At 60.1% G+C, this 27,906-nt stretch overlaps 1 protein-coding gene across 2 annotated transcripts; it reads right to left on the bottom strand.

Annotated features, from left to right (window-relative positions):
- Window positions 1-1,023: 1,023 nt before the first annotated feature.
- KCTD5 (potassium channel tetramerization domain containing 5) lies at window positions 1,024-26,224 on the bottom strand. 2 transcript variants are annotated; one of them, XM_053893829.1, is made up of 7 exons: window positions 25,936-26,224; window positions 15,785-15,893; window positions 13,989-14,080; window positions 11,994-12,089; window positions 8,833-8,958; window positions 6,264-6,322; window positions 1,024-2,725 (listed from the first exon to the last, which is right to left on the bottom strand). In XM_053893829.1, exons 1-6 carry the CDS (start codon window positions 26,185-26,187, stop codon window positions 6,278-6,280), a joined length of 720 nt encoding a protein of 239 aa, XP_053749804.1. In that variant the 5' UTR covers window positions 26,188-26,224; the 3' UTR covers window positions 1,024-2,725; window positions 6,264-6,277. The 2 variants fall into 2 exon arrangements, with proteins under 2 accessions (XP_053749804.1, XP_053749805.1); XM_053893830.1 differs by lacking the exon at window positions 6,264-6,322 and having other exon boundaries at window positions 25,936-26,223.
- Window positions 26,225-27,906: the final 1,682 nt, after the last annotated feature.

The raw sequence follows: 27,906 nt of genomic DNA, 5'->3' as shown, positions 1-27,906 counted from the left end.
CAGAGAGCTGTGCCCTTGCCCTCCCCACACCCCTGACGGCGGGCGGGCTGTGCCTACAGCACCAGGCTCACAAGGCAGAGCTTCCTGCCTGCCTGCCCAGTGGACCGCGTCAGGGCCCTCAGCCTCATGACCGGCGGTTTCCAGTCCTTCGCCTGGACAGGAGACAAGTTCGGGGCTTTGATGGGGAAGACGCAAGACCTTGGCAGAGGGACCTGAAGACACGTTCAGGTTCTGTTATCCCCAGAGCTGGAAAATGTCAAGTTCAGTCTGTGCAGAAAGCAAAGTCACAGAGGCAGAATCTGGAGTCCTGCCCCACGCGCTCCCAGTTGTGCACTGAGCGCCTGAGAATTCAGCACCCCCGCCCCCCGGGCAAGCAGGTCCCATTCCCCAGCCTGGGCTGGCAAGACAAACCCCAGGACCCCGGGGACCCCCGGCCCCAGGCCAGCAGCATGCCTGGAAGCAGAATGGACACTCGGACTCGGCTGGGGGTTTGGGCAGCCAGATGCTCCAGTATTTTGGGATCAAAGGCACCCCTCCCAACCTCAGGGGGGCGGGGCTGCAGCACAGGGGGCGGGAATTTCCCCCAAGTGTGGAGGGCAGCCCGTGGCCACCAGGGGGAGCCAGAGAGGCCGCACGCTGGCGGGACGTGCCCCTGGATGCGGAGAAATTTCCACACAGCTGGTGCCTCTGGCCAGGGTGAGAGACGAGACAGGTGAACACACTCAACGCCGCGAGGCATCAGTGCCTTAACAATGCCACTCGAAGACGATCTCCTCTCCCCGGGGATGGGGGCATGATGCCAGCAAGAGGTAGGGGAGGCGGCCGGGGCTGGCCTGGTGGAGGTGGGAGATGGGCACGTGCTGCTCTGCTGTGCCTTGGTCCTCGCCGGGCCCTCGCCAGGCAGCCAATACACAGGTGGCTCCGCCCTGGCCACTGACTGCGTCCAGGTCACCACGAGCCCAGGGCAGCATTTCTGCAGCAGCTGCTTTTCCGTACATTTTAAGACACTAACAGTTGTTCTGCTCATTCATAAATACACAACTTTATTCGCTATTTTCAGGGGAAACTTAGGCTGTAAGCTGATAAAATACGGATACCTAAAAAAGTATAAAAGTATAAATATCCCCTTAGAATAAATTTTAGTGAATTAAGTCTTAATATCTTTAAATTAAAAAACAACAAGCCTATCTATTATGTCAAGGTCACAAATCAAACGACGCTAAGTGGCCAGCAGGGCCCCCACAGGTACACCCGTAGGCCACTAAGGGGCTGCCCCCCTCCCTGGGGCTCACCGGGAGGGCGGGTCACGAGGACCTAAATGTGCCCTATAGAAAGGTTGCTATGAACGGTTGAAGCCAACAGTTAACAACATACAACAGACCTTACAAAAAGGAGGAGGTAAGTCCTGGGTGCTGGAGAAGTAGGTTAATCAGGTCATTGGCAAAGGAGAAGAGGGCACAGGCGAGAAGCCTCCAGAAGCATTGGAAACGAAGCATGTCAGAGCCTCCGCCCCACCCAGCAGCGGTCAGTGCGCACAGCGATCCTAGCAAGGAAGGCGAGAGCTGCACGTCCGAGCCAGGCCCCCCGCACGCGGACGGCCCCCACGGCCAGCTAAGGAAGGCCTGTCCTCAGAGCATGCGAGCAGCGGTTCCTACAGGGATTCTAGTGGCTCCAATGTCAGGTCGTGTGGGCAGAGCCCGTGCAGGTTGTGTGAAGTCTCAAACACCCCAGAAACACCAGAGAACTGCATAGTTAGACAAAGAAAATGAGAGAGCCGGCAAGAGAGATTTGTGATGCACTGTAAACATCCAATTTTCGGCGTGACCCGGAGTTTCCGCTCCGGAAGCCAGGTGGACAGGCCTCCCGCCCCGGCCTCCATCCCAGGCGAGACAAAGGCACTGACGGGCAACGGCTCCCCACAAGCCTGAGGGTGGGCCGCACGAGACGGACTTCTGCCTCCCTTTGAGTGACTTAACACATCGGTCCAAAACGCAGCAACACTTTCAGGCATTTCTAAAAAGTAAAAACGCTAGGTTGTCCATCCACACTCGGGAAGAAGGGGTGCAAAGTTCTCTTGCCTGGAAAATACAAATGGAGAAGCCTCGACTGTTCCAGGCAGGGTCAGGCCGGGGGAGCCGAGGCCCGGAAAGTAGTGAACACGCGGAGGGCGCCTCTCCCGGGAGCCGCTGGGGCTGCGAGACACTGCCAACCGCTCCCGCCTGGGAGGCAGGGCAGACTCCCCGACCCGAGGACCAGGGCCTGGTGCGCATGTGGGTGCCAGCGGGCACCCAGAGCCTGGGCCATGGCGCTGCAGCCGCTTCCTACCAGCAAGGCCCAGGCTCCACTATAGACTGTTTATGTAGCACCAAGAACGCTGTCCTTTAAATGCTCTTCGGTGATTAGGCTGGCTGGAAGCATCCTGCCTCGGGCCCATGCGGCACGCGGGATACCGAGCGGGGGCCCTGTGGGGACACCCACCTGGCCAGCACGCCTCCTCCGAGTGGGGATGCCGGGCCTCAGACAGCTGGTCCCGTCTCTCACCACCCACCTCAGAGGCAAAAAAGGATCCACACCCAGATCTCTAGAGAAATTGTCAAAAGCAGGTTTCTTCTCACGGCCAAGCTTCCTCGACATGGCAGATCGTTGCATCTTGGGAAAAGATAAAATGTTTCTTCAGCTGTCAACACTATGCTTCTCACATCCTCGAACCCCGTTCTTGCAAAATCTGAAAACGCCAAACACAGAGAGTAAGGACTCAGGTGCCGGACAGGGCTTCGGCCTGCGGCCAGCTGGGAGCCACCAGGCCCCAAAGAGAGGCGCCCTGCACCAGAAGCAGGGCCCAAGAGCCCCAGTCCACGCCCGGGGGGCCCCAGGGGGCCAAAGAGGCCAGCACGAAGGTCAGGGGCAGAGAAGGGCCGGGAGACCCCACTGAGGGGGCCGTCTCACGCACCTCTGGCCCTCTGCCAGGGGCCCTCCGGCTCTCCATCCTGGCCCACGGCAGACATATGTGCCCCCACCTCCCACACCAGTGGCTCCTTATCAAGGGCCCAGAGGTCCTCTGAGAGCCACCCCTGCTCTTCCCCGCCGAGGGTGCCAGGGCTTGTGGGATAGGCACCAAGTCCTGAGTGTCCAGTCTAGCTAAGTCCTGGGCTGCAGACCCGTGTATGACCAGGTACCGTCGGTCCCCCGACAGCCTGCTCCTCTTTCTTTTTCCGTGTCCCATCACAAACCAAGTCCCCTCAGTGTCCCCTCAACCCTGCACTAATCACAAAGCCCGGAAGCCTGAGCCCCCAGGACTACCCCATCACCCCCAAACCCACCAGTTCACCCTGCACGCTGCCCAGCAGGGCTGACATTTTGCTTCACGGTGTGCTGGCCTCCCTGTGACTGGACCGGACACCTCAAGGGTGCCAACCCCTCCTTGCTGCAGCCCCGCAGAGCCCAATGCTCCTCGGCCACGATGCCCGTCCCTGTGTCTGTCACTCCTCCTCGGCATCTCAGGGACAGAGCAAGGCCCCCACTCTCCCTCAGCCCTGGCATCTCTGCTTCCCACCCCCAAACCAGGCTGGGAGCTTCTCAAGGCCTGGAGCCACCTGGGGACAGGCCTGAGTCCTGGCAAACACCTGCGGAGCCGAACCCCACGCAGATCAGGTTGGGGAAGGGACTGCCCTGTGTCCCCAGGTGGGGGCTTCAGAGCTGGCAGACCTTGTGGTTTCGATCAATATGTACGGTATGGCTAAACACCAGATAACCACGAGAAACGTCCTGAGTCCCGGCCTGGCCCAACCCGGCCAAGGTGGGCACCGGAGATAGCCCACAGTGTCGGCAGCGTGAGAGCTAGCCTCCTGGAGGCATCTTCTGCTCGAATTCCGGAGCTTAGTGAGATTTGGCTCTGAGGACACCTTGTTTCTGAGCCCTGGACCCAGGCACAAGGTGGGACTGTGCCCCGGGAGGGGCCAGCCTGCTGGCACCAGGTCCACACGGCTGCTCGGGCCACGGAGTCTCCAGGGAGGCCCCACCAGCCCCCAACCACCTGCTCACAGGCCAGGGTGGCTGCCCAGAGCAGTGTGACCACAGGAACGGGGGCACCAGTCACTCTCTGTCACTTGTCCGGAATCACTGAGGAGTCACAAATTCTTGAGGGTCACTCCAGCCTGTGCCCTGGTGCCTTACATGCCCCTGCTGGTCCCTGGACCCGTGCCCAGCACGTCTCTGAGGGCTCCGAACACCCAGGAGGCATGCTCTCATGCTCTCCGGCCCACTGTGCCCACCACCCGGGACCCCGCTTTTCTTCCTGTACGGTGCACCTTCTGCTGTGATGGGGGAACAGCACCCCAGATTGAACATCCCTCCTCAGCCCAGAGGGACCCTGTCTGAGGGACACGGCCCAAGGAGGTGACCGGGATGATCGTACACACCCACTCAGCCCTTGCAGGTCCCTTCTGTTCCCAAGATGCTGGTCCCAGCCCCAGCCCCAGCATCTTTGCTGTTTGCAGGGCAAGCCAGAATCGGTGGGAGCCCATGAAGCACAGAGCTGCCGCTCACCTTGAGGGAGCCCAGCAGAGGAGAGGAGCATCTGAGATCACAGCGGAAAGGAGGAAGCCTATGCGACCGCAACGTGGCCCAGAGCAAGGTGACAACACAGGAGGGGCTGCCCCCACCAGAGTGAGGCCCAACTACCGCCTCCTAACAAGGATGGAAAATCCCTCCCAGGACCTGTGACAGTCACAGGCCAGGCCACCCAGCATGGGTTCTTACCTGGGCCGCCTCTCACGGACACCAGCTGTGTCCCTCAAGTCCCCGGCGGACGGGCCCAGGCAGGCTGACGCTGCTTCAGCGGGCCAAGCCCAGGCCCCTAGAGCAGCTCCCCGGGGAGGAGCAAGATGAACCGCGGGGGGCGGGGGCTGAGAGAAGACTGACCTCCAGGAGGAGGTGGGTGCAGCCAGTGCCTGGCCGGCAGGCAGGCTCCCCCATGCTCCCCCAGCACCTGCCCAGGCTCCTAGCACAGCTCGGCATCCGGCCAGGCCGATCCAGGAGCCCACGGCCCATGTGGCTGCTGAGCCCCAGGCGCGGCAGCTCCGAACAGGGGGCCACTAACACAAACTACGCGTGTGGTCTCAGAGACTTCGAGGAGGAAAGTAAGTATCTCCACGAGTTCTGAGGTTCTGCACGTACTGAATTGACAGTATGAGCACAAATTTGCCTTTCTTTGGACTTTCTCACCGTGGCTACCGGGGAGTTTGAAGATACACAGCAGACTTGCACTGCAGGTCGCCAGCCCAGACCAGGGCTTGCAAACTTTCCTTAAAGAACCAAATAACAAATATTTAAGGACGGGAGGGTCGAGAGGCAACACCGAGGATGTTGTATACTTATACGATCATCGAGAAAATAACTAAAGATGGAAATGCCGCTCTGAGTTTGCAATCCCCAGTCCAGAGTTCTCAAGGCCCGACGGCCAACCTTTCAGTGCTCGGCTGGCTGCACGCGTTTCCCGAGCTCTTCCCGGGTCAGAGGCTGAGGAGCCCCGACCTGTATGGCTTGGTCCGAGAATGGGGGCCCTGGAGGGAGCAGGGGAACTCCTTGGATGACACCTGGCTCGCCCACCAGCAACCTGCCCTCTCTAGGTGACTTCCTGTGCTCAAGATGAGGGCACAGAGCAGGTGGCCCCTGCTGGTGGTCAACACAGCTGGGTTCTAGAGCTGGGCAAGGGAAGAGGCCAGGAGACACAGAGACGTGGGGAGCAGCTGGGGGCCGAGGGAGCATTAGCGGAGCCCCTCATCATAGGACAAACGGAAAGAAAGTCCTCAGAGACTCCCCTCTCTCAGCATCCCTTGTGTGAAGTTCAGGGTGAGAGGCGCTGTGGGCTTTGGCATGGGGACTGAGGTCCACCCGCTAAGGCACAGCCCTGTCTCTGTGGCCCTGAAACCACGGCAGAGTGACAGGAGCGGGGAGCCAGGGTCTGGGTGCTTGCCAGCCCCCAGGAGGGGCAGGCCCATGTCCTCAGCCCGCTGACCCCCACAGCGAGGAGGTCCTGTCAAGCCTGATACACAGGGCTCTCGGAGACCCCAGCCCAGGTTCCAGGGCTACCCATGCAGATGTCTTAAAGGAAACAGATAGGCTGGCTCCACTGGAGATCTACAGTCAGTGTCAAGCGTGGAAGGTTCTCTGTCAACTACAGGTATGGGAAAAATGCAGCGGAGGAAGGGTTGGGGTCAAGGAAACTACGGTGAGTGGTCAGTTTCAAGGGTGACAGAGCTCACCATGACATTTACACTTAATCTGAGTCATCCCCATCGGGACCCGTCTCCTCGTCGTCGCTCTGGCTCGGCACGCGGCATGCGGCAAGGGAGAAGAAGAGAGGGCACCGTCAGTGCAGGGTGGGGTCGGGGGGCAGCTGGGGGAAGCCCACCCAGAGAGGCCGCGTCCACCCAGGGCGGCGGCACTTGGGGTCAGGAGCTCCCATGGTGCCATGTGGTGACGCACACACGAACCTGCCCCACGTCGGGGGTGGTCCTGGGCCCCGAACCCACAGGCCCAGACGGGCCATGGAGAAAAACAAACACATGGCCGTTTTCCCTGGGCCTGGCACTCCCCAAGTTCCAGAGTCTTCTTTCCCTCTTTTCGGTGAAGAACTGAACCGTGCCCAATCGAGGTCTGGCCTATGCTGCTGGCTCCAGAGAAGACATGACGGTCTAAGAACGTGACAGTGGTAGGGTCAGTTGGCCCGGTGGCTGAAGACTGTGATCAGGCAAGTGGGAGATCGGTCACTGATCAATCATCAGTTGATCTCGTCCAGTTCACCGAGACCAGTAAAACCTCTGGACACAGAGGTGGGGGACATCGCTGGCGGGCGGTGCTCCACATGCTACCACGGGTCCTGAGTCCACAGACTACATGAGGGAGCTCCGTGTCCACCAGGCCTCCTGGCCTCAGCCACCGCCCCCGTCCCCACGCATCCCTGCCGCGGGAGAGTTCCGCAAGTCCTTCCAGCAAACGTCAGATTGGCAGAGGGGTCCGGGAAGCCCTTGAACCTGCGGTCTCCACCCTCGTGTGGACTGCTGCCCTCACTAAGCCCCCGCTTGACTCCCATCTTCAGGACGCACAGCACCGCTGCCACCAGGCTGTCCCCCAGTCCGGCCCCAGTGGTTTTCCACGACTTTCTGGAGGCCCCAACCATGGTTCCGCCTCCTGGGGAGCTCCCGCCACTGCCCCCGTTTAGAAGTCACCGTGGCTGCAACACTTCAGAGCGAGGTATTTTTGGAGAGAAAAATAGGGCCACGTTTTCAAAAGCAGAGGGATTTGGGGTCATGCCTGGAGCTTCCTCATAGCACAGACGCAGCTTTCTGCAGCTGAAGCCCCGCCCGAGGGAAATGAGCTCAGGCGGCTGCCCTGGTGAAGCTCGGCCACGAAAACTTTTCAAGTTCAGAAATAAAACCTTCTAAAAATGAACAACTTACACAAGAACTCCGCCTCCTTATGAGGCTGGGGCCACCTTCCACCCCAGACTCCACGGGAGGCTCGTCCCAGGCCCAGTGCCACGGGGACGCTCCCTGACCCAGAGGCTGCCCTGGATCCCGCACACGAGCTACGTGCCGAGGCCGGGCCGTGGACAGGAGCCCCCCCTTCCGGACGCCCTGCGTCCCAGACAGTCACCCTGTCGTGAAGACACAGAACTTCATGCTGTGATGACCAAGCTGCCTCGAGCCCCGCGGAGATGGCCACTTCGGGAAAGCTAACATGCTGGGGGACGCTCTGCTGTCTGTTCCTGGGTCCACACCTCCACGGGGGCCCCTGAAAGGGTCACGGGGCAGTTCTGGGCCGGTGGCGATCCGGCCGGAGGCCACCCAGGCCACGAATCTGAGGAAGCCTGGGGAGTCCCCGGTTTAAAGTCATCCTGGCTGCGGCCCTTTCCTGTGCTCACCAGGGGTGCCGCCCCAGCCCGGCCCCCACCCGTGGCCGCCCACCCCCCAGGCTGGATGCAGGCCCAGGAGTCCCGCCAGGTGGTGCCAGCCTCGGCCAGTACCGGACTTTGCCACGAACGGAAGCATCTGGAGTCAGTGACCCCAGGAACGAGCCCAGAGGAGAGGCCACTAGAACCTGCCACCTCTGGACAAGGCCAGCCGCGGCTCCGGGCCACGAGGCTACCATGCAAACCCACAGCACGGTCGTCCAGGCATTTATCCCCTGGCCACATTGGCCTCTTTGGCAGGCAGAAGAGCCAGTGCCTGGCAGGGAGCCGGTGACAGTTTACAAGGGGCCGAGCAAGGCGACACTCCCGGTAGTCTGCTGCTTTCACCAGCCAAACGCGGCCCCCGAGACCAGGATGGATGTGGTTAAGGCAGGTGCCACTTGAGGCGGGGACAGGGGGGCGCTCTCCAGCCTGGACGTCCCAAGTCCTCGGGAAAACAACCTACAACGGCACCACTTAAAAGACAGACTTCCAGAAGCAACTCTGCCCGTTAGAAGATGTGCTGGCAGACGGCATGGGCCACGGAGTCCACAGGGGCTCGCCCCACGGGGGAGCCTGTGTTCAGAGACCCCTCATTCCACCACCTGTGACCCACAGGGTCTACGTGTCCCTCCTTCCAGAACTCTGCTTCTGACACGAGGGGAGAACTACGGGACTGCAAACGACAAGCACGAGGTGCACAAGCCTCCCAGCAGCCTGTGTGGCCGGGAGCGCGATACGAACCACGAGAAACGACAAGGCCCTAAGGAGACGAGCTCAGCTCTGCAAAGGGCAGCCTCCGTGGCCACAAGCCCCTCCGCGGGCAGGGAGCTACAGTGTCCACGGCTGTGCCCGGAGCCCGCCAGCCCGCAGTCACCTACCTTGGCCTTCTCACTGGGCTCACTGGTCGTGCCGTACGGGGAGTTGTGCAGTTCCTTGGAGACCACGCATAGGAATTCGGCCTGGTCCTCGCTCCCGTAGTTGTAGGAAGAGCCGATGCTGACCAGCTGGGACAGAGGAGAGCAGCGTGATGGGGTTGGAGCACTGCACACACACCCGCCCCTCCCCGTCCCCCCCACCGCCAGCAGGGAGACCTCGGCCCAGCGCCCACCCGTCCCCTTCCCCCGCCAGCAGGGAGACTCCAGACCAGCACCCACCCCTCCCTCACCAGCAGGAGACCCTGGCGCAGGGCCCACCCCTCCCCTTCCCCCACCAGCAGGGAGACCTCGGCCCAGCGCCCACCCCTCCCCTTCCACCACCAGCAGGGGAACCCCGGCCCAGCGCCCACCCCTCCCCCACCGGCAGGGAGACCCTGGCCTGGCACCCACACCCACGCTGAAGACAGCCGGCACTCGGGAGGTTAAGGGACAGGTCTCGGACGAGAGGTTTCTGACAAACTCACGGAAAACGCAGTCCCACAACATCCACACGGCACACGCGTGCACACACGCCGTCCCACAACACACCACGCGTGCCCATCCCTGCTGGGACATCCGGCTCCGTCAGGTTTCCGGTGGGGCCCCAGGAGAGGGAGCCTGTGCTGGGAGGTCACGAGGGGGCAGCGGCGGCTGGCTCAGAGCCGGCGGCGGAGCACACACACGTGAAGGGCTCCCGGGCGCCCTGCTCGTTCCTGCTGCGGCCACCGGGCCCCCTCCCGCCAGGGCCGTTAACCGAGGAGGGTGCACAGTGGTGCGGGGAGGGAAGGCAGGTGGAAGGGTCAGCTCAGGGGTGCTCGCCGGCACGCTGTGGCCTCCACACACCTCAGGCTCGGCTGGTGCGGGTGCCCCCCGACCGGCCGACCCGCCCGGCCCAGCTTAGCCCGGAGCCACCACAGGCTCATGCGCTTTTAAACGCAAAACGAGTCCAAAGAAAGCCTGACACCGTGGTGAGGTTTTCAAAGGCAGGGGCGCTACGAGCAGCACTGTGGGGGGAGGAGGACACGGCGGGGGCAGCGGGCGAGGCCACGCGGCAAGCGTACAGCCTTCGTGGCCAGACGAGGGCAGAGCAGGCGGCACGGTCTCCCTGCCGCTCCGAAGTCTGTTCTAGGCTCACTAACGTGGGGAGAGGTGTCCTACCGCCCGCGAACCTTGGGGGTACACGGCCCTGGGTGCAGACTGAGCTGCGGGCGTGTGGCCCCTGACAACGGTCTGCACGTTCTCACGAGGCATGCCAGCCTCTTCTGAACCTCCCTCAGATCCTTGTTCTGGCCTCACGGCCGATCACTGATGACCCAGGCGTGGTGGCAGGACCCCTCAGGGGTCGGGGCTCTCGCCCTACTTCTCCCCCAGTGTTTCCCGCTCCTGCTTCTGAGAAGTAGAGCATTTCTCATCGAACGTGACCGGTTCTGGAGTTTTGTAGGCAAGAACTGGGAGGAGGACATGCTCCAGGCACAAAGTGGGCAAAGCAGGTTAAGGTTCAAGGGGAAGAGGGGCGCCTGGGTGGCTGAGTCGGCTGAGTGTGTGACTTCAGCTCAGGTCATGGTCTCTCGGTTTGTGGGTTCCAGCCCCACGTCAGGCTCTGTGCTGACAGCTCAGAGCCTGGAGCTTGCTTCGGATTCTGTGTCTCTCTCTCTGCCCTTCCCCCACTCACGCTCTGTCTCTCTCTTAAAAATAAATAAAACATTAAAAAATTTTTTTCTTAAAGATTCAAAGGGAAGAGAGGCAGCTGGCCTGTGTGATGCAGTAGAGACCCACCCAGAGGGGTTAAGGACAGAATCCTCAGACTGGCCATGATGAGGAAGACAGAAGCCCGTGCAGGAGAGCTGTGCACTGGGCTCCAGGGGAGGGTGACCCGGTCCAGTGACTGCAGCCCCATCTCTCCAGCCCTCGTCTAGGCTGCATGTGAGGGAGGACACCAGGGCCAGTGGGGACTCCTGTCCCTGCAAGGTCTCTGGCATGAGTTTAACGAGGTCAGAAGCCACCTGGACCCCCAGCATGGGGCAGGGCAGGCCTAGTTCCAACATCGTCAGGGACAGAGAGCAGCCCTGGTGGCCCCAGGGACCAACCACTCACCCTGCTGCGCTGCCAGGCTGGAGAGCTGGCCCCAGGTTGGAGGGACGATGCAAACGCCGCACCTGTCCTAGTGACATTTAAGGGCGCTCTACAACATGATCCGCTGTTTCTAAAGACCCGCAGAAAAGATGTGGCCTTAATCAGAGGGGAGGCCGGGTGACGCTGTCATTTCCCACCCTCTCTCTGGGCAGGACTGCGCACCGTGGCCAGAACCCACGCCCGACAGAAGCTACTGACGGAGGAATCTTCCAGAGGCCAGAGGGGAGCCTGGTGAGTGGGGCAGTTGCTACGGGGGGCTGGGGGCCAGGTGGGGTCACAAGTCCCAACCTCAGCCCAGACCTGCCCGAGGGACAGGAACGTGAGGGCACCCGGGACATGCCCCGAGGCCACGCTGGCGCCGCGGCTACACGGGACGGGAGCCGGAGCACCACGAAGGAAGGAACACCCGCATCCTCACGTCAGGCAGAGAAAGTGGGGGACGTGGCTGGGCCGGACCCAGCAGCACCTTTCCACTCGTGGGCGGGATGGGGACTGGGGGCTGCAGGGCAGCCCCACCGGGAAGGGCATCTGTGCCAGCCGTAGCACACAGGGGCCCAAGCCACCATCTGGTCGGCCCTCAGGGGAGGGGACGCGAGGGGACAAGAGGGTGGGGCCAGGCCCACACACACCGTGGCTGTCAATCCCACACACGCAGGGAGAGGCCAGATGGAGACACAGAGAACGGCCCCCCGCAAAGGAGGAGGGGAGCGGGGATGGAGGTCTCTGTGTCGGGGTGGGGGTGGGGCTCCAGGAATAGCTCCCCCCCCCCCCCGCCCCACCCCCAGACACCAGTCCAATCAGGACAGGGCGCAGGCTGCGGCCCGTGAGGTGTCGGAGGACACGTGGGGACGGCGAACCACAGGCCACGGACGCCTCATGACTGGCCCTCAGGGCCAGCAGCCCGAGGACCCGGGTGGAGCCTTTGTAATTAAAGGTTCCACGCAGGCTGGTGGCAACCCAGCCTGGCAGGGGCGTGGCGGGGAGGGGCTCACCTGCTCGAACTTCCAGCCGTCAGACATCGTGGACACCATCTGCGTGAGCTCCTCTTCCTGACACTGGAGCACGCGGTACACGTGCTTCACCGGCACCTGGGGGAAGCAGAGCCGCAGACGAGTCGGGCCGCGTGCCCTCCGGCAGCCCTGCCCCGTGCGCCAATTCTGGGGACGGCCCAGCAGGGGACCCAGGCGAGACTGCCGCTTGCGCCCTCCAGCTCTCGGGCTCAGGCTGTCGGGCGCAAAGCAACCCCGAATGCGTCCGCCAGAGCAAAACCAACAAGCCAGACAGCTGCCGTTTTCCACTTCCTCATCCGCCTCCCCAAGTATTTCTATTTCTAAACTGCAAAATACAATGAGTCACGTTCCTGAAATCCCAAGAGCACCCTTGGCGGGACGTGGACACAAGAGGACACCGTGCGTGAGCGCAGGCAGCTGGGAAGGCCCGGCAGGGAGGCCCGGGGAGCCTCGCAGGACCAGCCTCGGGCTCCGCTGCCAGAAAAAGCTGTGAGACGCTCGAGGCGCTCAGCCCTGAGCCCTCCCTCCTCCCTCAGTGAAGCGGCTTCAGAAAACCGGGCCCACCAGCCGACGCACCCACGACCTGCACTGAGCCGCGGCCGAGGCTCGGTCTCGGGTGCTGAGAGTACCTCGGGGACTCGCCCGCCAGCAGCCTGTCCTTCCCGACCTGCTCCTCGGGCAGGAGGCGGCGGTCCCAACGGAAAGAGGGAGGACAGTGGGGGATGTGACCCGGAGGTGAGCACAGGGACGTTGAAGCAACAGCGGTCACACGGCCCCAGGCCTTGTGAGGAGAGGCTCCTCTACCGCGTCCCCCCACCCCCCGCAGAGGGGGACACAGAGGCAGCCAGGTGCCGGGCTAGACTGTGTCATACAGCTGGATGGAGGGGAAAGCAGTGGCCAGTGGCCGGAGATGACCAGGGAGCCTGTGACTGTGTCCTGCCCCCTCCTTGGATCCTTCCCGACTGTCAGGGCACCCGAGAGGCTCCCACAGGAGAAAGGACTGGGGACGCCGTGGGCCTGGGACCAGCCACTCTGAGCGGCCAGGTCATCAACAAGAGTCTGACGAGGGCCAAGCGCTCTAGCCAGGGGCCTGCAGCGCCCGGTGGGAGAGCCCGCTGGGGGAGGGGGAGCGGAAGGGTTTCATGCGGGCGGAGCCTCTAGATAACTGAGGCAGCTCCCACTCCACGGTCCAACCCCCCCACCCCCACCCCGCCCTGCCCACAGGAGCCGCTCACTCTGCCAGCCAGCGCGGAGCTGACACGACAGCAAACTAATGCCTCAGACCCTTCGACGCCTCCCTCTGCGCAAGATGCCGGACGCAGCCCGCTTCAAACTCTGGCCTAATGGGCAGCAGAGTGGCTGGACTGGCTCCGGCACTGCTGACTGGCCAAGTGCGCATGGGTCCCACGAGGGGATCTGCACCACCAGGCGGGCACACGGAGTGCTGACTGAGCCCTTCTCTCCCCATAAAAGCCAAGTCTTCGTGGAACCTACACTGTCCTGCAGGACCCCCACCTCCAGCGTCTACCCCTGAACTCACTGCCAGCTCCCCCCTTGCTTTCCCTCTGGCCACACTAGCCCTCTCAGTGGGCTGAGCACACGCCTGTCACAGGCCATTTGCACTTGCTGCGTCCCTGCCTACAATGCCCTAAGATGTCCACACACCCACTCCACACCCTCCGTGGCAAAGTCTATCCCCTCCCCCTGGAGTGGGGCTCCCTGAGGGTAGGCTGGGCAGGACTGGACACATGTGCCCAGAGTGCAGGCCACAGTGCCAGCCAGCAGCACCAGAGGAGGCAGCTAGAGAGCAAGCAATGAGGTGCTAGGATGATCGTGGAGAAAGACCACTGAGACAGGACAGCGCCGATCCTGGGGCCTCGCGCAGAGGCTGCCCCCGGTCGGCAAGAAGGGAGGGGTGCGAGCGGTGCCTACGTGTCAGGCCTTGGAAGCTGCGGGCAGAGTAGCCACTGGTCTTACCTGGGATGTTTTGCTGTCTCGTTCTCTAATTTTGTCCTTTACAAGTTTTATTAGTGAGGTGATGTTGTAAAATTCCGCTTCCTCTAACACTCCTGGAATGGAGAAAAATGCCTAGTTTTCACCAGACCCAGGAATAAATGTTTCACCCCTGTCCTGCCGTGGAACCACAGCCCACCTGGCCCGGCCACTGGCAGCTCCTCAGCCCGGTCCCTTAGGCTTCCTGTGGACACTGCTGCCCTCGGCGGGGCTCCCCAGGATCAAGGGCAGAGGGTGCGCTTACTGACCCTACTCCTGGCACGCGTCACCCCGGGTGGGCTGCTGGGTGCACAGTCACACCTGCACCTATTCCAAGCCTTGCACTGGGCACACCGGGGTGGCACTCTCTCCTACCCCAACAGCCCGTGGGCCATCTACTGCCCTGAATGTGTGGCCCAGGCCCGGCCGAGTGGCTTCGTGAAGGGCTGAGTCAGTTGGTACCTCAGTTTCCCCATTAAACTGGAAGACTGTGGCTGGCTGAGAGGGTGGCTCCCAGCCACCCAGGCATCCCTCGAGCTCCAGGAAGTTCTAAGGAACAAACCGAGAAGGCCCGGCTTCAAGATCGCTCACGGGCATTCCAGATGATGTGTCCCGGCCAGACCTCACTCTGTACAACGTGTCCCTGCACGGGCAGCACCAGGAGCTCGGAGTCAACTCCGCTCAGGCCCAACCAGGTCTCCAGGCAACACGGACAGGGTGGGGGAGGGGGTGGGCGGCATCTTTCCTCAGGGCTGCCCTCAGGGAGGCTGCAACTAGAAGGTGAGGCTGTTGGCCGGCCCCTCAGGCCTGTGCGTGGGAGCCGGGGGCTTCACGGCCTGAAGGGCAGGCGGCCCCTTCCCGCGCAGGGACGCTGGGATGCTACGCGTGCTGTGCTCGCAGGAGCAGACGGGCGGCAGCCGCTTGTCTGCAGCCCCCCCAGAAACAGTCCGTGCAGGGAAGTGTCGTCTGCAATTGTAGAGCTCCACGAGCAGAGCACAAAGGCAAGGCACTGCCACCGACACGAGTGCGCGTCCACGAGGGTCACCTCAAGAGAAGACGCCGACCCGGGTCTGGAGGCCCAGAAAAGAAACGACCCGGAAGCGGCGAGGGTGGAAGCAGCAGCCCAGTCCAGTGTGGGCGCTCGTCACGGGACCTCGGTCACAGCCGGAGCCAGAGCGCCCTGGACCTCGCAGGGCCCTCGTGACATTTTAAGCCGCGCGAACGGCTGCTCCCGGCATCTCTACTTGCTGCGACCGCACGGAACGTCTGAGCAGAGACAGGAGTCGGAGCCGAGGGCGCAGTGCTGCCCTGGAAGGAGAGCGCACCCAGACCGAGGAGTCCCCAGGGCTCCCACGGCGGGCGTGTCTGTGACCGCTGGAGCCAAAGCAGCGGTGAGAACTAGCGGCGTCCGTGGGGAGGAGCCCCAGCTCCAGCCACATTGCTAACTAGGCCCCTGGAGCCGCCCACGGTGGGGGGGGCGACCCGGCCCCTCAACTGTAGCAGGCCACGAAGTCTCCGCTTCCGGAGGAAGACAGGGGGAGAGGCAGCGAGCCGGCCCCGTCTCTCGGAGACACACGAGAGATGCTGCCCACGGGGCACATCTGTGAGGCCGCCAGGAGCCAGCGAGGGGACGCAGGCACCTGGGATTTCTGCGGGGATGGGAGTGCTCGGGGCCCAGCACACGGGGCCTGTGCCTCACAGGGCAGCTCAGGCTCAGAGGGGTCTGTGTCTTAGGTCGTCCTAAGGTCCTCCTGTCCACCAGGCCCCTGTCCCCAACTCACCCTCCTCTGCGAGGTCTTTGTTAATGACCAGCTTGCCGTGTCTCAGGTAGTTTAGCACGGGCCCAAAGTAGGTGGGGTCTCTGTCGATTAAATAGGCACCAGTTTCATCCTGCAAAGAACAAAGCATCTTGAGTCCCGCACGAGAAAGCAAGCGTCCCCACGAATGACCCCAGGCCAGGAGGCACGCACAGGGTTGCGGGGGCGTGGGGTCTGCGCGCGCCCCTTAAGCCACAGGCACACGGTGTTGAGGCTCCGCGCACCTCTGGCCATCTGCAGCCTCGCACCCCGGTCTGTCTCCACTCCAGGTCTGGGCCAAGTGAAGCTCTGTTGGTAGCAGAATCGCCTCGCCGTATTCAGGCGGCAAGGCGACCGCAGCGCCACACACACAGCGGAGGAGCTGCTCTGCCTCCTCCCGTCTAAAAGCTGTCCCAACACTCTCCTCCGGGGCGAGCGCCCACGGCCTCCTCACCTCGGGGAGGGGGTCAGAGGCAGGCGGAAGAGTGAGTGCGTGCACAAGCCTGTCTTCCGCTGCAAGGTGGTCCCAGAGCCTCCCAGGGATCTCTGACAAAGGAGCCTCGCCCCGTGCGGCAGTTCCGGAGTCTGTGAGGCCCTCACAACATACCGTTAGAAGGTGCTTCCCTCCTCTAGGTGGGCCCTGGCTCCTCCCGGGGGATGCCCGGGGCCTCTCTGAGGGTTAGGGCCCTCTGCCCAGCTGCCGGCAAGCTTCAACCACGGCCCGGACAGGTCCGCAGACACGCCGACCTGGCACGGGGGCGGGGGAAGTTCCGAAGGACACCTCCATGGAGTAGAGCCCACAGAGGCCCACCCAGAATAAGAGGCGTGGGGGCTATGCCTGTGAAAGCGAGCCACAGCCATCTGCGGGGGAGTGACGGCACCCTGGTGTGGGGACGCTGGGGCCCGGAGCCTTGCAGCTCGGCGGCAGGACCCGGGCCCTCCGCCCAAACTCCGGCCAGGACGGGTCACCGCTTGCACGCAGACCTCCCGAGTCCATCTTCGTGCTCCAACCCCACGCCGCCACCCCCATCTGAGAAGCACCTGTCAGACACTGTCCCAGGACCCCTGCCTCCTGTCTCTCTGGACCCCTATTCTTCTCCACGCAAGGCCCAAGGACCCAAGGTCTAGAAAGAAAGAGACAGTGCTGCCACAACACGGAATCAAGGGGGACTTGTCCCCACCCCCACCTTCAGGTGGGATAGAGTCCAGCACGTGACGTGTGCACATCACCAAGCTCAGGAATGATTCATCGGCTCGCTGCTACCTCAACAGACAGCTGGCAAGTGGTCGGTTGGGGACAGGGCACCCCAGGGAACCTCCCTATCACACGGGGCCCAGGCCTCAGTGGGGCCAGACTGTGGGCTCGAGGACCGGCATCACACCGCGCTTCCCCCACGGGAAGGGTGGGCAGGCTCGGCCCCTCGGCTGCCTCCACACGGACTCCCGCACGCCCGGCCCGGAGGGAAGCAGAGAGTCCTCCTCCCGAGCCTGCCTCGGGGGGAGCCCGCCTGGACCCAGAACAGCGGGTTCACTGACGGGACCCCAACATGCTAAAGAACAAGTGACCTTGTGTGGCAGGCTGTGCCCTGGGTAACCTGACGCCCGGACGTGCCACCCCCACCAGTGAGAGGCCAGCCTGTCCGGCCCCGCCGCTGAAGAGCGGCACTTAAGCACTTTCCCCCACGGAGTCCCACCAGGGCTCTCCGGACCAGTTTATTCCTGGGGGTTCATCTCCGTCGGAGGGACTCCAAGGGCAGTAGGGCGGGCAGCAGCGACAGGACGTGGGGCTCTTACCTGGGCTCACTGGGAGGTTTCAATTTCCACAGGAAGTGTGGGGGGCCCTACACCGAGACCCCAAAAATCCCCGGGGCCTTGATCTTGGGCTACTGCCCAGATGATCAGACTGACTCTCACGCTCACAGGCAGGACCTCCTCTGTAAAAACCCCGTGTCTGAGCAGCCGAGCGTGAGCAGCACGCTCCAGAGCTGGTGAGTGTGGTTGGGCCGTGGACAGGCGGACAGACCCTGGACACGGCGGCCGGCACGCTGACACAAGGGCGAGGGGCCTCAGCACCTCATGTGCTTGTGCTGGGAATGCGGCCCTGGGGCCTCTATCCTGTGGCAGAAATAAAGGAAAGTACAGAACACGGAAAGAGAGAACAAAACGAAACACCCCAATTCCGAAGTCTCAGGCTACTTAAGCAAAAGCCCAGGGAGAAGCATCTTGGCGACACCCACAACGCCAAGTGCGGGAGCGGCGCGGGCGCGGGCGCGGGCAGGACCCCGGTCTGGTCACACTTACGACAGGCAGCAGGGAACTGGAGCAAGACGTCAACGCCGGCTGCTGGCGAGACTCGCGGGTCCCCCGTCTCCTCTTTCTGTCCTGCCCTCCATTTATATAATGAGCGTGTGCTACATTTGTAGAGTGGTGAGGTTTGTGTTTTTTATAAAAGAGCCAGAATTAAGACTGCTTCTTGACAAATCATTTCCCTCTGTTGACCTTCCCCACTTCTCAGTGAATTAGCGTCTGACCTACTTGTTTAGTGCTGGCTTTAAAAATGTACATGTACCTTAAAGGCTTAAAACGGGGGAAGCTGGCCTTGGCTCCCGAACGGTACTGAGCGCCAACGCCCCTCAGGCTTTCAGGCCGCACACCCGGAGCAGGCGGCTGGCTGGTGCGCAGGTCGGCTGGGTGCCACTCCCAGCGGGCCCCCCCTCCGAGGCTGAGCCCAGCGTCTCCATGGGAAGCTGGAACCCTGCCTCCCTGAGCTTAGGCTGCTAGACCGTTGGCCCCACACGGAGAGGCTGCCGGGCCACAGAGATCATCAGGTCCCGGCCATGAGCCCCGTGCTCATAGTCATTTCCCGGAGAGGAGCCAGCGAGCGACCAAAGGTAGGGCCAAGCCCACATCACGTGCTCTCCCAGGAGACACCCAACCTGTAGTCCCTCAGCAGGGAGGCAGGGAGGCCGATCCTGCTTTGAAACCACCCGGGAGCCCCGCCCACCCCGTCCACTCCTTTCCGGGCCCACCAGCCACCCTTGGCTCACATTGCCGGATAGGAATCAATGCTCCGAAAGGGCCGGAAACACAGCGGGCCACCCAATAAACAGCCCCCTAACCTGAGGTTCTCCCTGCCTACTCTGCGCCCAGAAGCAAAACCTGGCTCTCAGGTTCAGGGCAGGATCGAACGCGCTGCCCAGCAAAGCACCGTGGACGAAGTGGGGGCCGCTCACCCCTCAGGGGTCACTCCATTGACACAACCACATGGTCCTGAAAATGGCAATGAGGAGCGAGGGCCAGGGGTGTCAGGCTCTCACACAAGACTCTAAATGGAGAATGATTTGGAGCGCCTGGGTGGCTCAGAAGGTTGAGCGTCCAACTTTGGCTCCGGTCACGATCTCGTGGTTGGTGAGTTCCAGCCCCGCGTCGGGCTCTGTGCTGACAGCTCGGAGCCTGGAGCCTGCTTCCCATTCTGTGTCTCCCTCTGTCTCTCTGCCTCTGCCCCCTCGCACTCTGTCTCTCTCAAACATAACATTAAAAAAAAAAAAAAAACATCGGGGCGCCTGGGTGGCTCAGTCGGTTGGGCGGCCGACTTCGGCTCAGGTCATGATCTCGCGGTCCGTGAGTTTGAGCCCTGCGTCGGCCTCTGTGCTGACAGCTCAGAGCCTGGAGCCTGTTTCCGATTCTGTGTCTCCCTCTCTCTGACCCTCCCCCGTTCATGCTCTCTCTCTGTCTCAAAAATAAATAAACGTTAAAAAAGAAAAAAACACATCAACGACAATAAATGGAGAATGATTCTGTTGACATGTGAGCGCTCTTTGGGGAGCACCTTCAGTCACCTTCACAACCTCCATCAACACCCCGGGAAACAGCGTCACCACCACTTGGGTGCAGGAGAGAACGCACAACCACCAAGACCTGAAGAGGGCGGGGTGTCCTGAGCTAAACCAAGATCAATTCTGTCAAATTTCCCAGTTGAAATCTAAATGCAAAAGCACAGAATCCTTCCTCTGAGCACAAACCTCTGTGATGAACCTTATTAGAAATACTTAGGTTTTACTCTTAAGTTATCCATTTTACGTGACTATTTCACACTCGTACATGAAACCTTCAACCCCTGCCCTCTTCTGTTTTGTTTTCTATAGTTTGTCAAAGTCCTGATCCCAAAGAGGCCTTAGACGTCCCCGATTACGAACGATGAAATGGAGGCACCAGACACATGTGTGAGGCACTGAAATTCACAACCACCCCCACCCCCGCCCCATGCCCAGGAGTGCCAGCTGGTTCTGATTTAGCGCCCCTTGCACGAGCCCCGAGATGCCCTGTGTACCCTGAGAGCTGACACACCCTTGCGCACGTCAGGGGAACACAGGAAACGCAGGACTCTGGACAGAGACAGGGCACGTGTGTCAGGGTCCTGGGTCATTCCGACCCTCGGCACTGCCCGTGGCGACCAACGTCCTCAGACCTCAAACTGCACTCGGCTCGCAGGGCCCTCCCCCCCAGGATGTCCCAGATGGCCACATGTCAATTCAACTTGGAATTTAGGATGACATACACGACTCACAAGAGCTCGCCAAGCAGCAAACCCGAGCGTTCGTGTGAAGGGCCCACCCACGTGGGTCCCGCCGGACCCCAGGGTACATGGGGATGCTCCCCCTGGGAGCAGACGCCGCATCCACCGTGCACGCAGAGGCGGGTGCCGGTCACGCTGGGGCAAGGGGATCGTCCTGGGCAAGATCCCGTGACCGGACCTGCCAGCCCGTGGGCCAACCGTCCAGGTCCCAGCTGCTACAACACTTCTGTCAGGTGCGTCCCTCCCTAGAGACATGCCGGCTGCAGAACACCTGCACGCAAACCCTCCACAGATGCCACGTTACTTGCTTTGGTGGTGGGCATGCGTGTGTTCACTATAAATCTGCTGGCATGAGAAAATCAACGAGCGACGGGAACAGGCGGGCACCATGACTCCCTGTGGCAGAAGCACCACACGGGAAGGACCCAGGGTCCCCGACCACAGTGCCCCCTCCACTGACTCGGAGGCGTGGCCGCCTCCAGGCTGGTCTCCAAGCCCCCGGGTGTCGGCCACGCCGTGGCCGCAGGCAGCACACTGCAGCCAGGGCGCCTTGCCGGAGGCTCACACGGAGCCCGCTGCGGCTCCGACAGCCACCGCCCTCCCTCCAAGGTGGCCTCTGCCCTCTGCCTACACTCGGCCCTGCTGGCAGACCCGGGTCAGAGGATGCCCTTCTTTCCTGCCGGGACCGAAGGGCAGGCCCGTGGCCCCTCCGCTGCCTCAAGCGACGACCACCTGGTGCACCGTGCTGCCTGCCTCTCCCTTGCCTGTTTCACAACTCCTACCTCCGCCTATGCGCTGGAGCTGGTCCAGCTCATCCGCTCCAGCACTGCTGCCACCCAACCCTGACTTGCAAAGATCCTGGAAGCCCAGCTGCTGAGGAAACGAGAACCCCCCGGGATGTGGACGACGGGAAGAGACACTCGTGTCGCACCCACACTTGGATGCCTCAAGCCCATTTCATTCATTGGGCTGGATGGTACCTGAACCCTGGAGCTGCGCTCTCCAGGCTCAAAGACCTCAAATTTCTTGCAAGAAAACTCGGTAGCTGCCCAGGAAGCTGTGTCCCTCCCCCATGGCACTGGTGGAACTGGGGAGCCGCCCTCTGGGGCCTGCCCTAAGATCGGCCAGGAGCTGTGGGGGGGGAGGGGGGGGAGCAGGGGCAGCAGGAGGGCCAGGCTCCCACACGCTGCCCTGGGAGGCCGGCCGAGGCTTGCGGTGGTTCCAAGAGTATACATAAGAAGCAAGCGGTAACAAAACAAGTTCTGAAGGGGAGGGAAAAGAGTTCTTTCTGAAAACCAAGCAAACAGTTAAGACTGCCACCGGTGCTCTCCGTCTACTGCAAGGAGCCCACACAGGAGCTGGGTGGAGGTGCTGTGACCTACACCCTCCTCCTGAACTCATAAGGCTCCTCCACAACTCAGGCTCAGAGAGGTGCACCAGCTTACCCCAAGGCCACACAGCGGGTTACGGTGTGTCCAAAGTCAAAGTCAGGCCCGAGTCCCCAGTCTACCTCTGCCATCAGAGAAGACACTCCGTCTCCCCAGCTCCATACCGAAATGCTCTGCAGCATGGGTGGAGCACCCTGGCCATATACAAACGTCCCCTGGTGCACAGTCAGCTCCTTTAATGGACTTTAAACACTGTCGGCCCGGAGCGTCCTGGGAGGGAGTGGCGAGCGCCCACTCACAGCCGACGCGCAAACAAACGGGCACCAGGGCCTTCCCATAAAACTCGATTTGCAAAATCAGGCAAGACACCTGATGGAGGGTAGTTTTTTGACCACTGCTTTAAAGCAAACTCGTCACCGTCCTGCTGGGCAGGAGCGACCACAGGCTGCATGTGCAGAAAGAGGAAGCGGTCCGGAGGGCCAAGCGTTTCCTCCTGGGCTGCCCTTCGTAGGCTGACAGCGGGGACAACCTCAGGCGCCGGCAAGGCAAGTCCTTTCTCAGGGCTCTCCGGCCTGGGCTCACGGGCTGGTCCAGGTCCGAGGGCCATCAGATCAGGTGCCCTGTGAAGAGGAAATGTGGGCACCACCAGCAAGCACCTGCTCTCCCCTGGGGGGAGGGGAGAGGCTGCTCCCAGCTCAAGGGGGGGCCCCTCTCGCTCGGGTCCCAGACCAGCCACAGCACGCGGTCGGGGCTAAGAACACGCTCAGAGCCACATCCTCAACCAAAGCGTGAAATGCAACGCACCCAGGTCTCAGGACACCCACTCAGGGCCTCAGACAGGACGACACAGCTGTCACCAGTGCCCGGGATGGTCTTAAAAATTTGGGGAGTTAGCCTTTCGCCTCTGATTTGGTTACACGGAACATAACCTGCTCTTTCCACTCTGAGGAATCCCCACTGCTCTTGCCAAGCGACTTAAGAGTTCGTACCTCCACCCACACCCCCGTCACTTCACCCTGTCTGTAAAATCCCTTCCACTATATTTCCAACCGAAACTCTGTCTGAAACTCTTGCCAACACCGAGTCTACCCGGAGTGAGCACAGGCAAAGAACTGCGAGTGACGTGTCGTCAGAAGCACTGTGACAAGCCCCACCCCTCCAAAACTCATCTGACGCCACAGCATCTGCAACCCCGGAGCCAGGACAATGGCCCCGTCAAAGGACAAAAGCTCATGTTTTCTCCGGGCCTGGCGCGGCAGCAGACACTGAACCCACCTCAAATCCTACTTAATCTGAGTGGTTTCAAACCACCAAGCAGCAGTATTTCCTGTTTCCCTTTCAACTCCTAAAGCATCTCCACACTGCAACAGGGGCTGATTCAGCTCTAAACAAACTCTAACCTGTTTTCAACAATGTCTCATGGGCCAGGTACCACGGAATACAAAGAGACTTAACCCAAATGAATCACACGTCAAGTATTTACAAAGCACTTCCGGGAAGAAGAATCACGCCTGCCCTGCCCCTTACAGGAGCCTGGGAGAAAGATGGCCCAGGACAGCAGAGCACATACCGAAATGAACACCCCAGACACAGCCCCGCCGGAGGAAACCCCAGGAGGAAGTGAGAATTCGTGCTCGGGCTGTCCGTAAAGAGAACGGCACGGCAGCAGTGGGCCCAGAGTCAGAACATGAGACAAGAGGGTAAGGGTCTGGAGTTCAGAAAGGGTGGGCGGTGGTCCCAGGCTCAGTCCTGAGACAGGGAACATGGATTCGGGGGGAGGGGGACCGGTCGCAGCCCCACCCCCCACTCTCCCCAACAACCTGTCTGTCCACATCTTCAGAAGACAACCTGTCTGTCCACCCTTGGTGCACATCTCCCACACGGCTTCCAAGCTCCAGGCACTCTCCCAGTGAACTCCAAACCCACGGGTTCCTGAAAGGTTCCCGGTCTCCCATTTCTTGGAACAACTGCCCTTCAAGTCTCCCCACCCAACGCCTAGCCACACACCAGCTTGCTGGAGCCCAGGAGCTCAATCGACACTGGTCAAACGCCCAGCTGGAATCTTCCACTTGGGCTGTGCTGACGTCCAGTCCTAGGGATATCTGCCAGGTATGCTTTCATTCGCTTTAACTACGGGCCGAGGGCTTCGAGGTTCTGACACGTGCATCAACATCCTGTTCCTCGTTCATCATGGAATCGCTGGCATCCCACTTCTCCAAACACCCTTCCCCTCCGCCCTCATCCTCTGTATCCTCGCTCAGAGTCTCAGCATCTGGGAGCAAATACGGGAGGCATTCTTTCATCGGAACCAAGAGGGGAAAAACTGAGAGGACCCAGTATCTTCCACATTTTCTTCTCTTTGAAGTAAAGGTACTCTACCACCGTGACCGGTGTGAATTAACACTACTCCCTCTGGCAAATTCCCATCATCCGTGACAAAAACTAACCCTTATTTGCTAACAACTACTCTGTGAGACAAAATCTGAATCTGCCGCTTCGTGTTCTAAATTTCGGTGTTACAATTTGGAAATGAGATGTGGTTGAGTGGATGATGATGACAGAAAGCAACATGGATATATGCTGCTAGATTAATTACCTCCCCCAAAGGACGATTATTACAGTCATGCATAATTTTTTAAGTAGTCTTGAGACAGCAAAATAAAGGGATGAATTGACTTAACTGTGCAAGCTATCGTTAATTGGGTCTTAATTGTATTAGTGAATAGAGAGACTTTGCCTCAAAAAAAAAAAAGAAAAAAAGAAAAGAAAAAGAAAAAAAACCCAGTGGACAAGAGCAATTTCAAATCTGATTCAATACACAAAACAGGAACTCTCGAGTAGAAATGCAAGTGAATGGCCACTGTGACCCACTGTTTTTAAAAAAAAACAAAAACAAAAACAACACAGTAAGACATACACCCATGCTATAAAAGGAAAATCACAGCAAACAAAAGGCTATTTCTACCCTGGAGATGACTGTCATTTTCTGGGAGGTCAATTCTCTGAGAGTGGAGAGCTCGGTCAACTAAGCAATGGAAACCGCTGGGGGTGGTGACAAGGGAGACTAGACTGCCAGCAACTCCAACCCTGATTTCTACCAACGACAAGTGGTGTGGTGGTAACTCAGGGGCTCTCGTTTCCTGATGGTAAGGTCATGCCACACCAAGGATGGTCTCTGTCAGCCTTCTTGAACCTGAAAAGGGATCTGAGTCCTTCTGGGAAGACTTATGCCTGGCAAACGTTGAGCTGGCGAGGCACAGAGCCCAGTGCAATTATGTAGGCTCAACTGAAAAGACCCAACAAAGTTAAAAGGACGTGAGCTGCCTGGGATAAACGCAGGTAACAATTATTCTTACAACAGAGCCTTTTCGGAGTTTCAATCCAGACAGCTCCTGAGAAGCTCTTCCTCGGCCACACAAGACTTACAGAGGTGATAGGATAGTTTCTGTATCGTCTGCACAGGAGTACGAACGCTTGCGGAGACGAAAGGCACGCTGCAAACCTAGAAGCTGCTATCCTTTCGGAAGAGCAGGGGAAAACAAAAAAAAATCCTACCTAGTCCCTCCTCGCCACCCCTTAACACGAGCAACATTTTCTGTGAAAAATTATTCGACGGGCGGCACCTTCTGAGTGTTGAGTGGGTGCACGTTGTGGCCGTAAACGAGGGAGCGCCAACTCTCTAAATGCAAGTCACCGGGAAAGGCAGGTCACCCGTGTCAACACCCCCACCCCACCCCCACCCCCCCCACGCCAACGTTAAGTCAAACGTCTGGAATGCGAAAAGATTAGAAGACGCCAGGGTCCTTCGATTCCAGAGCCAGTTAGTACACGAAGACACAGAAGAGAAGTTCACACACCAGGGGCAAAAGAACCCAGAGGGGGAAAGAAAGTAGGTCCACGGCACGGTCCGGGGTCTGGGAAACCTCCGCCGAAGAGAAGGCGAGAGAGAGGCGCCCGAGGTGCGCCGGCTGGGAAACCCGGAGGGTGGTGGGCGACAGGGCGCCGTCCTCTCCTCCCCCGGCCCAGGGCGGGGGGGGGGGGGGGGGTCGGGTGCCCTCGGGCCGGGCGGGTGACAAGGGGCGCGCGAGGCTCGAGACCCGAGGCGCGTCTCCTCAGCGCGGGCAGGGGGCGTGCGGCGGGCCGCTGCCAGGGCTGGCCCGCGCGGCCCTCACCTTGTCCGAGTCCAGGTCGGGGTCGGCCTGGCACAAACGGTACAGGAAGGACTTCGGGTCCCGGCACAGCGTCTGCCGGGTGGTGAGGAAGTAGGTGCCGCCGACGTTGAGCCGGACCCACTTGGACACGCTGCCGGGGCGCTGGGCCAGGGCGCCGAGCCCCGCGCTGCAGCGGCGGCACAGGCCAGCCCCCAGCCCCGCCCCGAGGCCGCCCGGGGCCGGCGGCAGCAGCTCGCAGTGATTCTCCGCCATGATCCCAGCAAGCCCCGCCACAGCTGCCGTCTACCGGAAGCGTCCAGTCTTTAATACCGTCCTCCGAACTCTGTCCCGCCCATGGGTCCGCCCTCGTAAAGCGCCCGCCCTTGTGTCACGCGGCGGGCGGAAGTTCCGGTCCGGAAAAGCGGCCGGCCGAGCCCCCTTCCGGCCGGAGCGGGGCCTCGGGCTCGAGGGGCTCGCCGGCCTCCGCCCCGCGCGTGCGGCGCGCGGCCGCCGGGTTCCGGGCCCGGAATTCTGGTCACGCCCGCGCCGGACCCGCGCCCCCATCAAAGAAGAGTTACGTCAGCGAGCGTCTACACTCTACATGCTTTTTTATTACAAGACTACCGAGCATACGTGGAAAATTCATCATCCAGTAACTACGTCTACAGCACAAATATTTGAAAAAAAGAGAAGAAACAGATTCATTAAATTATATGATTAAATCATTGACCAAATAGAAAATTTATATAATAAAGCCAGAAAAAAAGTTGTAAAATATAGTTTACAATAATTATTCACATTCAAGGCTGTACATCAATACATACAACAACGTGGCCCCGAACATGAATTCAATCCAAATAATTCATATATTAGATTTTAAATAACACAGACTGAACTAGAGGCCAACAATAGCCAGCAAATAACCTTATATAAGAATAAAAATACAAAAGTGTATATCCTAATATCATTGCATTATTTGTTTTCATAAGTTTTAAATTTTTGCTTTGCCTGTACATCACAGTTACAGCTACAGACCAGGTAGAGAATTTTATACATGTCCTAACTGACTGCCACCAACCTGAAAGACAGCTAACATACTACCGATTCATCCTATTTTGTGTTAAGGAACAGCTACAGCAGCTCTAAAAACTGCAAAAATTTTTGTCAATGTCCAATCAAACTTCTGATAACGCTAAAGAGGCTTTTCACCAGCAAAATGACCCCTTTTCGTAAGTCATTCTGCCAGATGGGTTAGACGAGGATGGATCACGCACACAAAAAAAGGTCTGCCTTCTGTAAAAAGTTCTCTGTACATGAAGTTTGGTGTTTCTTCGTATTTGAAGAAATGGGTTCTGTGGAAAATTCAGGTATACGTGTAGGCACGGTCAGTTGCCCATCACAGCTGTCTCAGCTACAGATAGGACTGCTCTTTCCTGGAACAGCTTCTTCCCCAGACCAGTTCTCCACAGGCAGCCTGATTCACAACTCTGCAATCTTGGACCAGCAGCCTGCGCCCCTCAGAGGCTCTGGGAGTGACTCCCGCCCTGATTTAAGGCACCTGTCACAGAGGCTGCCTGAGAGGGAAAGGCTACATGAGTCCCCATCAGTTCACTTTAGCTCTGGGTGAGATGAAACAATGTGGAAAGACCTATATGGCAACATCTCCGAGAACAGTGCCCTCACCACACTCTACGCCTCTTCACGGCAGCTGCAGCCTCCGCGGACCGGGCGGTGAGCACCCAGTCTGTGGACCGGCCAGGGCACAGGGGACTTGGGGTGTCAGAGGAGGGCAGGGAATCTCATTCTGCACAATCCAGCCATAATCTCTGGCGGACTCAAGCAGCACTGACCATGGCACCTAAAAAATCTCTCATGCACCTCTCCTCAGAATCAGTGGACCCCAAACTAAAGTGGAGAAATTAAGAATGAAACCAAATTGGGTGGTGTGGACTCGATGACCAGCAGACAACCTGAAACAGTGTGAGAGGTCCT

The sequence above is a fragment of the Panthera pardus genome, unplaced genomic scaffold (genome assembly GCF_024362965.1).
Source record: "Panthera pardus isolate Hobbes unplaced genomic scaffold, ASM2436296v1 HiC_scaffold_4, whole genome shotgun sequence".
NCBI classification, from domain to species: Eukaryota; Metazoa; Chordata; class Mammalia; order Carnivora; family Felidae; genus Panthera; species Panthera pardus.
The sequence above is the reverse complement of the archived record's forward strand: the minus strand, read 5'-3'. Positions and strand labels throughout refer to the sequence as shown.

Bases quoted from the DNA above. Each gene is read 5' to 3' on its own strand.
- KCTD5 (XM_053893829.1), bottom strand. From the start codon at position 26,187: ATGGCGGAGAATCACTGCGAGCTGCTGCCGCCGGCCCCGGGCGGCCTC. The intron at 14,081-15,784 runs GTGAGTTGGGGA...TCTCCATTCCAG, and splicing joins CAAAGACCTCGCAGAGGAGG to GAGTGTTAGAGGAAGCGGAA. The intron at 8,959-11,993 runs GTGAGCCCCTCC...CCTCTGTCCCAG, and splicing joins ACGGCTGGAAGTTCGAGCAG to CTGGTCAGCATCGGCTCTTC.